The 18,069-nt window shown below is 27.5% G+C and overlaps 1 protein-coding gene across 3 annotated transcripts in view; it reads right to left on the bottom strand.

Annotated features, from left to right (window-relative positions):
• CaMKI (Calcium/calmodulin-dependent protein kinase I) overlaps positions 1–18,069 on the bottom strand; it is a 195,578-nt gene that overhangs the window by 79,033 nt on the left and 98,476 nt on the right. For all 3 annotated transcript variants that reach the window (XM_075363727.1, XM_075363726.1, XM_075363729.1), the window contains exon 2: positions 10,498–10,632. In XM_075363727.1, the coding sequence (XP_075219842.1) occupies positions 10,498–10,632 (135 nt within the window). The remainder of the gene's footprint in view (positions 1–10,497; positions 10,633–18,069) is intronic.

The raw sequence follows: 18,069 nt of genomic DNA, 5'->3' as shown, positions 1-18,069 counted from the left end.
ATTCAATTTCTTTAATACAGTCATATGATCACTGACAATTACTGTTATAGATTACAAAATATTCTACAAATCTTGCCTACAAAAGTATTTGTTGTGCGTGTGTATGTGTGTACACATGTGGGTGTGCGCACGCGCACGTTTGTTACCATAGTTTTTTTCTGATAACTTCAGCCATGATTCCCAAAAAGGCATTCTCATTTACAACCCTTTGTCTTATATATCACAAGTGAAATAATATTTATACATGCAAGTTTAAAATTATGGTTATTATATAATTTATTTCTATTTTTATAATTTTTTTTTTAATAAGATTGTAACTGTTTTTATATTGTAATAATTTAACAACTAATTTCTACTAATAATTTAAGCGAAGTAAAATACAATTAAGAATAAAATACAAAAATATATTTATGTAAAGGTAATAAATATTATTTATACCATCATTTTTTTTTTAAATTTGTCTGTAAATCTAATACTTTAAAAATCAAATCATCCTCTTTAAGTAATGCATAAATATCATTATAACATTAAAATAACAAAACACAACAGTACTACACTGATTTGTGATATTAGTATATCAAAATTAAAACCTCTAATCTTGAGAAGATAAAACTTGTACTGTCAGTAAAAAATAATGATTAATTATCATTTTTAATACTGCTCATGATAGTTAAGAGTAAGGGAATAAAGAAAAAAATTTTAAAAACTGCATTTAATATCATCCCCTTAAAGACACTAGAAGACTTAAGGGAGCACTGGACAACATGGTGGTTGTAGCCGCATTCACATAAAGCTATTTGAGATTCAATAACTTAACTTAAATATTTTGATAAACTGAATAATTGTACAAATTGTAATTAAGTTAGCAATTTACAGTTGATCTTCAAACAGCTCCATAATAAGATTAGCTTTTCTTACCAAACACACTTTTTATATTAGAAACATACATTAAGAATTTGTTATTTTTTAAGGCTGAAAGAAAAAATAAATTAACTGCCTATCTCAAGTAATATTGAGATAAAGGTTAAGATTGTACATGCAGCATATGAGATCCCAATACTTCTGTGAATTGTACCCTTGTTTGGAAATAAATATTTGATTATTAATTTATTAGCTCTCACTTATGATTACCTTTATCAGAAGCCTTGAAAGACTCCTGATAAAATATTAGCTCTAAAAAAGAAAAGCTCAAGTTGAAAATAGTTTGACACATAACCTAGGTGACAGTTAACTTCTCTGATTAACAAAAAAAATATAGAAAGAGTTAAATGAAAAGTACAACCTGATATTTTATGTTTCAGCAAGTCCTGATGGCATTAACAAGTTCTGATTGTCAAATTTTGATTCTCTCTCATATCTACATTTTTATTGTATGATATGGGTTCCTAAATGATTATTAATTATAAATTCAATCGTGTACTAACAATCTTTAATTAAATATTGGTAAAACAATGTACTTGTAATAAGATTATTTCACTGAGCCAATAAGCATAGAGGTTGGTTGTTTGTGAGAAGAACTGCACACTGATCCAAGCTTGTATCAGATATTTTAATTTAAAGTTACACCAGTGACATTAAATGGTGTAACTTTAAATGGTCAGTTTGTATTTATAATAATTTTTAACAGGCTAATGAAGGAACCCTCTCCACATGAATTACCTTGCAATTAATACTGCTGTTGTGTCCTTCAAGCAAAAATCTCACCCATTACTTCTGTCCTTATCGTAACTCCTCTGCTAAAGCCACTCATGGCTCAGAATGGAGGGGGTGGTGTAGCGACCAGACCAGCTACAAGGAGGGTTTTCTTCCCCTCGAAGGGGGGGGGGGAAATTGAGATGTCCTTATCGTAACATATATTGTTGAAGAAAGTATGCATCATTTTTATGTTTAAACTGGTTTTAAACATCTTTAATCTCAGGATAGCAAAATTACAGTCTTACCAGTAACATGCAAGCTATAATTTCAAATTTAATAACTGAATTTATAGAATAACCCATGATGTGAAAAGAATATATCTACATCACAGAGAATACAATTCAATGAAAAACTCCGCATACAAATATGTTGAATAATTTTATAATAAACAGACTACTTATCGCGCACTGAATTAGAGCTAAATCTGATCAGAGGTTTAAGACTGAGGTTATATCAGTCTATAATCGAATATAACCAGTCTACGTGTGTCTATGTTAATTTGAAAAATTAAGTAAAAATCAAATTAAAATGTGAAAGCATATAACCCAAACTTATTGCTGTGTATACATGTATAACTAAATTAAACATCACAGAAAAAAATGAGGTATAACAAAATAAGGCTTAGTTAAATAATAATTAATCCATGCACTTTTTTCAAAGAAAGGAATTATATTCTAAATCAGAGTTTAAAAAAATGTTTATATAACAACAAAATAGTTCAGTTCATAATTAGAACAAATCCACTGCAATTAATGAAGATATCGATTAAGATCAGTTGAAAGAAAATTAAGTAAAAGCTCATACCAATGTATGAGAATATATTTACTCATATACCATATTTATATTTATGTGAACATTAGCTATACATTTAACCAGGGCATTAAAAAAAAACATCTAATTACATCATCAAAATAAATGGACTTGGCAATCTTAACTGCTTGAAATAGAATTATATAAGACCAAGTAAACATCAGATTATATACCAGTGGCAACATTTTTGAAGGATTCTATGCCTACAAATTTTTTTTTTGTAAAATGAAAAGAATTAGCAGAACATATTTATAAATGCTAAATGTAATGTACAAGTACACACTAATGTATTTATTTATTTAATGTATTTTATTAATTTTTTCAAGAAAAAATAATCACTATCCAATAGATAGAAAGGTTTGTTTATCCAACTATGTATATAAGTTGTCAGCCAAAAGGGTGGTTTGATCCTTGCCAGTGCTAACAATAAAGCAGATGTGATTTACCTGTATCATGTACTGACAATTAATCAACTAGGAACTTGGTCTGCAGCATCTAACCCCAACTTACACCTCTATCCTTAAACAATCTGTCCAAGAAGCCATTTAGATATCAGAATTGTTAAATTAATATAATAAATTTAAACATAAACAATGTACTGAGAAAGTTAAAAATGGGTAAATATTAAAAATTTGAATGTGTTAATGAGTATTACTAGATATTATATGAGCAGAACCTCAGTATCAGGCTTACCACAAGATAATAGTAATGATAACCACAAGGAGTTCAAAGAGTCAATTGCTGAGTGTTTTAGGCTAAATTCCATATTTTACAGATCAATGTTCTCTTACACCAATTCAGTCATTTAAAATAATCAGTTGCTAGTTACTACTTCAACACAAAGTCTTTTATCACAGACAATTATGTTACATAATTATAAACAGAAAAAAAAAAAATAGAATTTATTTACTAGCAAAAGGAATCTTATTAATTATAATTAGTATACAACAAAAAAAGAAAAATTAAGCAATGGACACCTATTTACAGTACATGTAATCTAAGCTGAATACAAAAAGGTATGCTTTTGCAACCGAAAAACAAAGAGTATTTTGTGTACTTTTAAAGTTGGATTTCTCACAAGTTAATGTGATTTGCAAAATATTTTATGTTATATTATATAGAGCACTCAATGTTATTCATATTTTGTTATCAAATAGGCAGTTTTCACAATCAATAAAGACTAAATAATTTTTTTCATTTTTCATAAAAACACTAAAGTTCAAAACTGATTTTCTCGAAAAAGGCCAATACAATTTTTTATCAAATTTTAATAAACTTAGTTTTATTTATTTGTAATAACTCTTTACATATCTTTAATAGCTGTGCATTTTTTATAATATTGAAAATAAAATCACTTTTTCAGTTAAAAGTGGATTATGTTAAGAGCTACTATTTTAGAAGTATACGCCAAAAGCAGCTTTTTGTAAGTACAATGTTAAGTTATAATTTTAAAAAAACTTATCAAAATCAATCAAAAAGAACTATTACAAGACTGGTCATACACTGTATTCACTAAAAAGTAACCTAATAGAGATTCCAAATCACCTCTCACATCTAACTTTTTTTATAAATTGATAATTTTTCAAAAAAAAACTTCATTTCTGTTGATGCCAAGAATTATAATACATTCCTCTTAACCAAAGGTAGCTTCAGATAGATAGCTATTAAAGGTAACTAAAGATAGGTATCTTTTTAAGTAAAGATACCCCAAAAAAAGCAATACATTTAAGAGTTATTTTGTTATTAATGAAATTATCTAAGAGTTGGTTTTTATTTAAATGACGTGAAAATGTTTCATGATTTTCATAGTATTACACACATTTAGTTAAGTCAGTATGTTTTCTGACTTACAATTCAAATTATCTGAAAAACAAGATTAAAACTTTACCCATAGAATAAATAGGAAGAGAGGCAATCTAAGGTACAAATCACTCCCCAAACTGAAATTACAAAAAATATTAAAATGACAAATCTTAAATGTCAAAAAACTAATGTAACTTTTTAAAAGCTAATTCCGACAGTTAGTTATTTTTTTAAGCAACTACATGCTAGCCACCTGCAGCAACAACAGCTGATGGGGGATGAATTTCTGTAACATGTGAAAACTGCCAACCCTACCTGGGATTTGAACCCAGGACTAAGAAGATTAAAAGCAGAGATGCTACTATTCCACCAGAGAAATCAATGGTTACTAATTTATTACAAAAGAACCAAGAAATGAATTACCCAAAGTCAATATGCTATCATATTTCAATAAATGAGTGAATATCATGAATTTCAAAATTACGGCAAAAAGATATCAAGCAAATTTTAATAAAAATTCTACAATAGGATAAAATTGCTGACGGTCTGTCATTAGTAATGTACTTAATATCCTTTTTCTCATTTTTCTTCAGAAACTGAAGTAAAATTAAAAAAGATGTACATATATATATATTTATTTACTCAACAATATAATCTGACACCTGGTTAAATTCATTGTGTTTAATATATTTTTTACGATAAGGACAAAAGATTTACTTCAAGGCCTGTACAAACCGCCAAGCTTGAAGGAATTGGAATCGTAAACCACCCAAATGAAAGGCACAGATGCTACTGCTCTGTTGCTATATACATTTATTTTTTAAGTGCCATCAACTGTTATGGACATTAGCCACTATAAATGCCGATAACATATTGTGAAATTTGCACCCAGAGTTCTTTATTTTTGGTGAACTACAGGAAGTGTTTTATTAAACGTGGGTTGAACATTACTCCTACTTCCAAGATGCTGTATATATACATCGTACTAGTACTTTTGATATTCATAAAAAATCTCACTGTAACTGCTGACTTCAATTTAGCTAATACTGAAATAAAATAAAATCCATATAATGCAATAACGGCCTGTTATAATAAAGCTAACCATATCAAAGTTTGGATTACAATGTAGGTCAAGGTATATTCCTATATTTCTAAGAAAATGTTTCTGTATTATGTACTTTATAAGATGTTCCACAGTCATTATAAAAATAAATATTAAATGAGTTGCTGAACATTTATATAGTTGTCATTATACCAGTAAAATGTCAAATTACCATCTGCTTCAAAGTATTGAAATTTAACATATGCATCCATATTAATAAGTTTTAATGGAACTGTACACATTTTGACACCTTTAATGTATATAATACCCAAAATATTACCACAATGTTACCTCTATAAATTTGCACTCACATTATTATGCAGACATAGTAAGATTTTTTTTTACTTCTTTTTATTTATTGAATATTTTCTAAATTCTAATATATTTTTTTCAAACTGGAATTAAGCATATTAATTCTGAAGTGAAAAAATAATAACAATATCATACAAACTGCACTCGTATATAAAATTCAACAATAAATTTTTAATAAAAAATCATTTTCAGGTAAAAATCCTTAAAGCATTGTATGAATAGCAGATTGCACAAAGGAATTAACACAAATAGTTAGGGTTATTTTAAGCTTTAAAGGTAATTCTGATCAAAATATGTCCCATATTGTTGATTTAGCATTCGCAAGTATAAAGTTAAATGAATATATTCATTATCTTGAGTATGCAGTATACTAAATTGTCATTTATATAACAAACAAGTACAAAGAGTAATGAATAATATATGTTATGTTACTTAGTAATATCAATGAATAATATAAATTTATAGTAGTGCAAAGTTTAAAAAAGGCAGATTTTTTTTTATACTGTTATAAAACACAAGTCCTCTACCATTACATTTTTGGTATAACTGGAAAATCATAGTACTTGGTAGAATAAAGAAGGTTACTTTCAAGGTGAGAAAAAATATTTATTGCAGCGTATAATTATGTTATTAACATAATATTTATATCTGTAATGTATTTTCTGTATGAATATATCTTTAAAAAAAATAGAGGAATATAATAGAATATATAGAGGAATAATTAAAGCAAATATAAGACATTAGTAGCTTATTCTGGGTAATAATTCTCTTAATTTGATTTTTATACTGTATTAATGTCCTTAATTAATTATTTGATTTTCATTTTATATTACTACAACATTTAGATTACTAACTAGTATTACAACAGATTCTTTCTTGTTTATAACTAATTCACCGATACACTCAAAACTTGTGTGTAGGATGTGGTGTGAAAAGTTTGAAATATATGAAAAATGGCAAACCTAACTGGATTTGAACCCAGGACCGCCTAAGTGAAAGAAGAAGATGATACCATTCTGTCATTTATTTTTACATATTATTTTTATTATTATATTCATTATAATTATATTCTATTTACTTTTTTAATTTCTAAATGACAATAAATTCTTCAACGTTTTACCAATCATTTTTAAACACAAGATTTAGAGGACAATGCTCCTGAAAATGTAATAGATTTTCACATAACTGATTCAGTTAATTAACTGGTTCCATTTAAAATGCAAATTTATAGTTAGAAATTAATTCTGAAAGTCACACATATTAATAAGTATTAACAGTTATTATGTTAAAACATAGACTTTATAACATGTGACTGTTATACGTTCGATATGATTTGAATAAGATAATCATTCTGCGGTAAAAAATAAGAGAGATACAATCATTAGAAAATAATTAGAAAGTATAAATATAGATGATAATTACAACTAATTCCTTGAACTCACTGAGCGATTGATATCGATAACTATTAACCTTGCGATGCAAAATCAGTACCTTTCACTCTTTTAACGTGACCATAAAGTACCGGATTTAATCGCATTAAGACATAAAACAATTTTTTTTTTTAACTGCGTGTTAGAAGTGAAACATAACAACTGACTGACTGGTTTGCAACAATCTGATTAAATGACTACAGCTCACTGGAATTACATATTCAAAAAATAATAATTTTATCAAATAATGCCACTTAACAATGTGGAAAAATATGTAAAATTTATGTAAAATCTTATTCAGTAAGTAAAACTAACTGCAAAATTCAGGTTAAATAGTAATGAAGGCTACATTTGAAAAATACTGAAAATATTACTAATTATAATCATAGTTAAATTAAAAAAAAAAACTTCCATAATAGTAAAACAAGTATGCAAACACAGTGTAAGTATCCGTGTGACGGTAGATGTAAGCAAAAGCTATCAACTTACAGATTTTGAAATTTAAAATAATTATCTTAATATCTCATTCATCTTCAATACAATTAATCTGCAACTAGTTTCAGAGTTTTTACAACTTCATCTTTAATGTTTTCATTTAAAATTTAGCATTACATTATACGTACCATGTACAAACAATGAGCAACAATACCAGCAAATAAGTTTTCTGTTGCGGCTTTATTTATAATTAGATAATCATAAGATAAACTGTATCCCTAACTAATGAAACAATTATATGTGTAATTTTCTTACATCCTAAGCCAAGATATCTCATTAGTTAGAACCCAACAATAAATGCTGACTAGGTGGCTGAACTGAGGTATTGATAGCACTAAAATTTTATTTTTATAGCTAGGTCTTAATCTGTCAACTTTCCATATGACAAGTTATTGACTTCTACACTGCTCCGACAAATACATTCCCAGAAACTTGCTAGAACAGATTTAACAAAGTGACTAAATGTATTGTTCGAGTCATAGTGTGCATCTAATCAGAAAAGAAAAGCATCTCACACAATTTACGTTAACTATTTCTACTTTATTTAGTATATAACCAACATGTTACATTAGAGTGATGATTCCCAAAGCAGGTTCTAATAAACTTTAGGTTACTGTTTACAACAGGGCTATTTAAAATTGAAGAATTTTTTTATTGAAACATGCTGATAGTTTTAATCAATATAAATCATAACTAAATAAATAATATATAGTTGATCTTCAAATTTCTGTAAAGTAAATTCAGCTTTTCAGACAAAATATTTTTCATGTTGAATCGATGACCAATTTAAAAAAAAAAATTGTAAATTTGATATATAAATATATATGAGCATTTTGAGAAAACTTCACAAACATCAAACATACTATGTATAAACTCCCAAAGTAAACTTACAAATTTATTACTTGATACAATTTTAAATATTTATTATAAGAAACATTAGATTAGTTATCAGTTTTTGGCTCGTTTCTGACTGTGTGTATCAGGACAGCACAAACAGTAACTGCTTGTCTTTTCATGTGGAACGTTGACAATTAAAGGCCAAGCCAGATCAATTATCATTTTAACACCCAGCTTCTCGATACTATCTGTTAACCACTATTCCATTGCTAGTTCTAATTATCAACCCATTCTCACCTGGCAATTTTGGAATGTAACAAGCTACAGGCAATCTCACTACATGAACAAAGAACACAACTATTTATTGACTCTGATTTGGCTAAGCCGAACAGAATATCTGTTCAGAAATACTATACATATCAATCGGTCAATCTTTTACTACCTCTATGGAAGAGAGATAATGTAATAATATTTGCTTTAAAAAAGGGTTTGATTGAAAAAGTTTGGAGATCAGACTAACAAGAAATTTAACCTAGAAAATTTGCTTTTCAAGTGCTAGTGACCGAGTTAATATTGCGGTCACTATTTCCAAAACACTGTACTGGTAGTGTTTTTCCAAATTCAAAATTTAGTCAACCCCTTATCTGTTAGGTACAGATCGAATTGAATACAGGTAATTAATCACATATCTTATACGATAGGTGCAAATGATAAGACAGACTGAATGTCAGTTTTCTGATGGACCATCCAATGAGAAACAGGTTTCATATGGAAAAAATCACTTCAGATGATGAAGACACCTCTGTTTTTCTATTACAGATGAAGCTCTATTTAAAAAATAAATCCAATTAATACCTGATAAATCAAATTATAGCTTATTTGTAATTGTTTTTTTTTTTTTTATTCTAGTGTGTACAATTGTAAACATGATTTATGATTTGTAACACAATACAGATAGAGGTCTAATAAACTGGCTCAACAGATCAAAGGTATGAAAATACAAACAAAATATTTTCAAAACTAATTTGAATAGTATAAAGAAATATAAATAAAATAAAAGAAGTATAATAAAAATATTTAAAAAATTTTACTTTAGGAGTATAATAAACTGAAGGAATATACCACTTCTAGAGACTTAACTCAAGTACAGTTGACTATGACCTTGGGACTACTCTAGTATTTTCTTTAAATGACATATTTGAAACAAGTAGTCATGGCCAAGATCAAGAGCCTAGCAATCACCCAAATACAAGGAAATATTTCTAAGCATTTATACTATGAGATGAATATGGTAATGATAATAATGAAGTTATAATTATAACCACTGTCACCTTTTCACTAGAATTAGGCTGTAAGGTCTGTTCTGTTAGCCATCATTTATGTGATTTACATATTTATATTTATAAAGACAATAATTTTAACTTATTTGTACTTAAAGTGAGTAATAATTCAACACACTAGACATACACTATACTTAAATAAATTTAAAAAAAATATTAAAATATCTATTTTGGATGAACAATAGCTTCTTTTTTTACCAAATTCATATATTTATAAATTACAGGCACAACACACACACACTCACACATACACAAATATATTAACACATAGTTAGAACTACAAATATAACAAACATTTAATGACATAAAGAGATGATTTTGTTAGCTGGTGTAGACACACTTACAGAAATACATTCACAGAAATTACAGAAGAAAAGAAATGTTGTACACAACATTACCTATTATATTTCTAACAATTACCCAGACCAAAACTAATAATTCACTCCAAACAGAAAATAACAAGCTAAATAACATATATACAATTTAAAATATAAGCAGCATCACATTATTACCATATCTATAATAATAATAATAATAATAATAATAATACTAATAATAATAAAGATGACGATGATGATAATGATAATAATAATAATATTAATAATAATAATACATTGCATTACATCAATATTACATTATTATATTAAAAAAATAAATGTTACAGAATTTTTACCTTCTAAGAACCTTTATTTCATTTTCTAAGGAATCTTCTTTGCCTTTTAATGCTTTCTTGTCAATTATTTTAACAGCAAACATCTGACCAGCATGTTCCTTACTTTCAGCCAACCGCACTTCAGAAAAGGCACCACTGAAATCCAGAACAATTATTTCAGTATAACCATTGACAGAAGCAGCTGTAATTTACAAATATTTATATATTTAGATAGGTAACATATAACTTATAATTTAGATATAGGTAGCTTAACGGTAATAATAATATCATTCATACATCAAACCATCCTACATAATAATATGATTCATAGAACAGTTATTTACCATAACAATAATGAAGATAAAAAAGGTAAATAGTATACCAGAAATACCATGACTTACTGTTATTTTAAATACAAATTATACAGAAAAAAATTTGAATATAATGAAAATATTAACAAAAGCAAATCTGCATAACATTAATAAAAAATAACTGAATGTAAACATACAAAAAAGTCGCATATTAAATATAGGTATCATGACAGTACAATCAATAACATTACTAAATTTTATGATAACAGATAAAATCATCAAAGAAGAGATTTTCAGAACATTATAATATAAAAATGGCATTTGGCATGTGACTAAATTTTCAAATATATTTTGACCACATGACAGAAGAAAAAATAAAATTCTGGAAAACCGTATTAAAAAAAAAATTATTTCAGAAACATGTACACCAAAACTGTGACTGATTTTTTTAAAACTAAGGCCAAATGGCTATCCTAGGACATTTAAAACATGTAAAAATAACTTCTTGTTTTACGAAGACTAAAGAAACAATTCCAACTAAATTATAAAATTATAAAAATAAGAAATTCATCTGTTAATAAAACCGAATATCATCTGTTACAATCAGTAATAAAGTAGAATTAACAAGTTTCAAAATCACAATTGAGAAATCTAGATCAGATCAATCATGATACTAGCAAAGAAACTAGATACCTATAAAAGAGAGCTTTCCAGTGCCATAACTGTAAAAAATAGCTTTAGTAAACTCGGCCAACAGCAATTTATAACATTAAAAAAATCCAATACTATGCAATATTAAAAGATTAAAAAATAAATTAATGTTTTAATTGAACAAACAACCCTGAAAAGCAAAAGCAAATGTCCCAATACTGGGAATTGTTCAAGTTATATTCTTGTTATAATTGTAAAAATATTTATGATACGTAAAAAAAAATTGTAACCAATATCAAACATAAGAAATTTTATTAACAAAACTAGTTAAAAACTGTAATTTTTATCACTAATCAAACCCAGTAAGAATAAATTACAAAACAATAAAGTTGTTAATGAGCATATTCATGTAAAATAAAAAATCTTTTACAGTAAAATTACTGAACGTGAATAAATTTCATACAAACTTAACTAAGAAACAAAAAGAATACAAACATGTATCATCTGTTATGATAAAAAGAAATACAAAAATATAAATATAATGTTCAGGGCTGGTTAATAGATTGCTTTGAATGATAGAATCTTTAACCGTTAACAAACTAACAACAGAGGTTTTATTTTTTAGGAATTTGGAGGACAGGCTCTTTACCCAAAAGGCTTACCGAGCAGCTACCAGAAAAGAAAAAAGGTCTGAGTTTTTCACAGGCAACCTCCAATCAGATTCCAAGAACACATAGACTTTTTCGGTCGTGGCTTCTTCAGCATGGGGGTCAAACCTATACTCACCGAACTGATAACAGAAGAAAATGAGGGATCAAGGTTAAGGACAAGGATTATCTGTAAAAAAGGATAATCTATCCATCAGGGCACAGATCAGTTAGAACTAGATATATCAACTAGATTGAGATGATTTTACTTAGAGAAACCATAATGCATTTTTGCTAAGCTTAAGTTCTGTTTATTTTTTTAAATATTTATGTTAACAAATATTATATATTAATTTTTATTATTCAGATAATACCATATCTGAATGTTTTTCAGATAAATCAATATTTTAAATACTAAATAAAAATTTAAGTTAAAAACCATTGTTAAACAAAATAATGATTGTTCAACAAATTTTTATCTGCAGTAGAATTTTCACACTGATTTTAGATCTAGTGGTAAAACGTTAGCACTCAATTTATTTTTACAACAGTTTTCCTTCACTGACAGAAACTTTCACCAGAATCATCACTTATTGTTAAAAGGTTGCAAAGAAAAAGCCAAAATATAAATGCAGGAAAGCCATTTTACAGGACATATTGCATTCCATAACTCTGAGTGACCTAATAAGGATTTTCCATGGCATCCTGATATTTTGGGATTTATTGACACCCAGAAACTTGATGCATGTGTCTTTAAGTAACATCCAAGCAGTAAGTTCTATATCACCAAATTTACAATTAAACATTTAATCTTTGGCAGTTCAAGTTTTTGTGGACCTATGAAAATTTCTTCTTTATTTTTTCCATCATGTCTGGAAATTTCTGTCTTATGTCATGGCTCTTATAAAGTCTTTTATAGATTCCATTTTTTACAAAACTTTTGTAAGATTTCTTATTTTTATTTAACTATATGCTCTTTTACTACACATGTTTATCCTTAATTTGGCCGTTCTACTTGCAAATAAAATACCATTACTTGTAAAGCCTAACAACTTGTATAACAAAAACACTATTATTATTACCATACACATTTCAATTTTTTTTTTTTTAATAATTTATTCTTTCCGTAACAAATTTCATAGCAACTAACATAATTTCATATTAATATCATAATTGATTTATACAGAAGGAAATTTGTTACCATTGTAAAGCAGAAACTTATTTTTCTCATCTTAATAAATTTTTCCTAATTGAAATATTACCTGTGTAATATTTATGCATGTTCCTTCAGCAAGAGACAAATCTTCTGTCGGTATCAAAGCCTAGATTTTTAGGTAGATTTCATAAGAAAGCTACCTATTGTAATGGGTACCATAAAACTTATTTCAAAATATACAAATAATTTTACAAGTCTTATTTAATATTTTATTATTCACAACAGAAACTTGAGATTGACTTCAATGTGAACACATATGCCAAATAAATTAATATTCTGAATATGTAATCACTAGAAATTTGATTCACTGGCACTGTTATTGATTGAAATGACATGTACATGCCAAAAAAAATCAAATAACTGTGCGAGATTCCTTATCATGCTCAATGGAAATTCTTCCATACCACAAATAATATAGTAAATACTAAATCAACAAAAAAAAATAAAGGATGAAAGAATTTCATAACATAAGATTTTAATCAGCTAATTGATTGTTAAAGGTATTTCACTACAAGTAAGTGTAATCAAGCCAATTAAAAAATAATAATGTAGGAAATAATCTAAAACTTTAAGTTTTAAAAGAGAGATATTTATATCATATTGTAGGTCTGGATAAAAATAATGGTATGAATAAAGAGGGGACAAATGAGGCAATTACACAGCGCATTAGATATAAGGAGGAAGGATTAGTTATTCTACGTACGGGGAACAACTATTTCTTTTCTTAATTTGAATTTTTTTAGCACGTGCTGTTAACAGAAAATCACTCTTTAACATAAACACTGAATAAAACTGACTGTTGTTTTACTTCTTTTAACAGTTTAATTATACCCACAATAATAAATTCAAATCACTGAAAAAACTGATAAAATAGAAGTGATTGTAAGGATATATCAACAATGTAAGGTTAATAATTTTTTTTATTCAAAGGAGAGGAAATCTTTTATAGGCAAAATGTGATCTCGACTTGAACCCACATCCTAGTAGGGGACTCTCCCTTAAAACCCCTCCCCCTCTCCTTATCCTTAATCCTCCCTTATCCTTAATTTGGCCGTTCTACTTGCAAATAAAATACCATTACTTGTAAAGCCTAACAACTTGTATAACAAAAACACTATTATTATTACCATACACATTTCAGAAAATCACTCTTTAACATAAACACTGAATAAAACTGACTGTTGTTTTACTTCTTTTAACAGTTTAATTATACCCACAATAATAAATTCAAATCACTGAAAAAACTGATAAAATAGAAGTGATTGTAAGGATATATCAACAATGTAAGGTTAATAATTTTTTTTATTCAAAGGAGAGGAAATCTTTTATAGGCAAAATGTGATCTCGACTTGAACCCACATCCTAGTAGGGGACTCTCCCTTAAAACCCCTCCCCCTCTACAAAATAGGATTCTGGACCACCTTATAGTACTATCACAGCACCCCAAGTATCTTGTCTCCATTCATATCCATGTTGCTAGTCCAATACCTCAAACTCATCAGAGTCCTGCAGTTTTTTATTTCAACCTTGGGACCAGACACATCTCCAAAGGAGAATCAGAGGGCATTATTCACCCCTGGGCATCTTCCATCACCTTTATTTGGATGATCTTAACCAACATGGTGGATACCACATACCACACCTGTTCAGCCTGCAGCATAGACCCAATGATGTTCTCTGCGGTAAGCAAGTCAAATTCTCTCCAGCATGCTAGCCTATCCTGCAGGAACTGATCTCACATAAACACCATGTGTTCTACAGTATTCTCCTCCCCACAATAATCACATTCTGCGGAGGGTCTCAGTGACTACATGCATAGATATACATGTCTTGAAACACCACCAAGCAGTAAGGAACTAGATCACTCATATCCCATTTCCCTGTGTTTTCAGTAGAGCCATCTCTGAAAGTCAGTGATGAGTTTGTATATCCATCTGCCTTTCATCAACTGTTCCCATCTCTCCTGCTACCAGTGAACAAGCATGACTCTGCATTCACCTTACCCACCTCCCCCTTTGTACATTTACACCATCTTCCAAAAGGTCAAGGGAAAATATTGGATCTATATATATATATATATATAATATAGCCAAATCCTGCAGAAGTCATGACTAGGAGAGGAAATTTTATTCAGTAAACCAACATAAATGATATGGCTAATACTAAAATAATAATAATACATAATCTTTTTAATCTTTTTTTTTTAAATATTGGTTTATGCTGAAGATTATGACAAGTTCACAAAAGCACTTCTGAAAAATCAGATAAGTGTTCTTTTCTTTTTTTTACCAAACCTGATGTCTAATACCAATTAAATAAAAAACTTTAATAACTAATTATATTTATGAATTAGAATGCCAGATAATGTTTGAAAAGTTAAAAAAATACACACACAAATTCATTTAAATTAATATTTTTATAACCTTTAATTCCTCTGTACTTTAAATTTTAACTATATATATATATATATATATATATATATATATATATATATATATATATACCCACACACTATATATATTCTGTACAAAATGTATTTAAATATAAATGGGAAAACACTTGCTTAATCAATTATCACTTATTTTTCTGAAATTTGGCATAGTTATTCTCAACAGAGATCTTTAGAAAAAGTAAGATAAAACTAATTTGATTAACAACCTGAAGAGGATAAATTAAAAAAGTGATTGAAAAGGTGTGCTGGAAACTTGAAACTTAGCAGAGATGTTCCCTTTGGTAGTAAGTTATAAGTAAGAAGAAATATTTTCTCACTTACTTGTTGAAGCTAAAAAAAATGAAAACTTGTTTTCCAATATCAGTATATCTCATTCCAGTTGAAAAGCAACATGTAAATTTCTTAAGAATATTTACTCCTATGAATAATATTTTAGGTGTCAATATTATTCCATACATGATGTAGTTCAATGCATGCTGTTGTCATTTATTCCAGTTATTAGTACAACCATGTGCCTCATGTGATCATATGATTATGGCCATTACTATAGTGTCAATGTAAAAAATATAAATAAATAACATAATACTTTTGATGTTAATAACCGGAATTTTTATTTCATCCAGTATTTTCAGTAAAATTGTTTTACACATACAAAGATAGCAATCATTCACACCATATTAGATTATCAAGAGAGGCCTCTGAATCAACAACACAATGTAATAAAGAAATTTTAATTAAGAACAAGGGAAATAAATATGATTAAATAGTTTCACACACTTTTTCCTCTCCAAACAATATGCACTGCTATCCTAAATCTTTACAAGAAATTTGTTAAATTTAAAATAAATACAATTTTTTTTTAAATATTTTGAAAAAGAAATAAATTTTACAGATTGTGTGAAATGAAAGGAAGATCTGACAGAAAATATCAACGCTATTCTGAAATTTTCCAGTTAGGTTTATTGTGGTAAACCACAATAAAATTCAAAGTTAAAAAAAGCTCAGAGTTTATAAAAGAAATTATGTTTACAGTAACTTAACATAGACAATTAAAAGAATGTATTTAGAAAAAGAAATAGTTTTATCTTTATTGAAATTTGAAAAGAAAATATTTTTAAAATGTTTACTAACAGTGATGATGCAAACAAATAAGTGAATATATGCTGTGCATTTGTGTGTATTTATATGTATATAAATATGATATGTTGATGAATGTGTACATTCTTGTTTCTTGAACAAGTTTACCTTTATTATTAAATAAAAATCAATCTGATTCTAACAAAATTAAAATAAACGTCATCATGTTACTGTACTAAGTTAGTGTTACATTATACATACAGTAACATAGAATGAAATGTTATAATAATGATTTAAAATAATAAAACATAATCGAATGCTTATGCTATCTGTAACTAGTACAAGCCAACATTGTCATGTTATAAAGTGTATTAGCATCATCGATAACAAATAAGCATATTTTTTTAAATGTAATTGATACTACAAATCATTGTTACCATAGATATTGATTCAAATTTATAATCATTCGAGACATAATGTAGGAATAAATTAAACCATTGTACTTTTACAACCTAAACATCCTGTTTACTCAATATAATATGAATGTTGTCATTGTACAGATCATCTTAGTCTATCTGTATTTCGTAAGTCTTTACAGCTTATTTATCTTACACAACAGATTAAAACTGAATTTAATGTGATATTATATTCACTGAATGTCATATTATGTTATTATATTCATATAAAAATGCATTTTCAGTCAAATTTAGCAAGTTACTCCGATATCATTAACTGCTTGCTATAATTAATAATATCTTTTAATGTAACTCTTTAGATTAACTTTAACGAGTTATGAAAGATTTATTAACTGCACGCCGTACTCCATATTGTAATTTTGCTATTTTGATTTTTAAGGAATCCAATCTCAACACATTATAAAGGAATAATGTGTCAACAAATAAATATGAAATTCATGTGATACATATCTCATTCAACACAAGTAAATACTTTTACTAACTGAATCTTGTTACATTATGGGTACATACGAGACTCATTTATTCATGACTCAATGATTTTGTACTTTATTAAAATATAAACACTTTTTAAGGATTCATATAATTAACATTCACTTTTTCATATTTTTATAATTATCATTATTAATATACAGCTTACGAAAGCTGACAAAATGCATTAGTTAACATTTTATGTAAAGTAAAAAGACAAAAAAGTATGTCATTCAGTGCTAACGATATAACTGTGAAGTCTTTGAATGATCTGTTCACAGATGAGAGTGAGTAG

The sequence above is a fragment of the Lycorma delicatula genome, chromosome 4 (assembly GCF_047948215.1).
Source record: "Lycorma delicatula isolate Av1 chromosome 4, ASM4794821v1, whole genome shotgun sequence".
In the NCBI taxonomy this organism is placed as follows: domain Eukaryota; kingdom Metazoa; phylum Arthropoda; class Insecta; order Hemiptera; family Fulgoridae; genus Lycorma; species Lycorma delicatula.
Note: the sequence above shows the minus strand (reverse complement) of the source record. Positions and strands in the feature narration are given on the sequence as shown.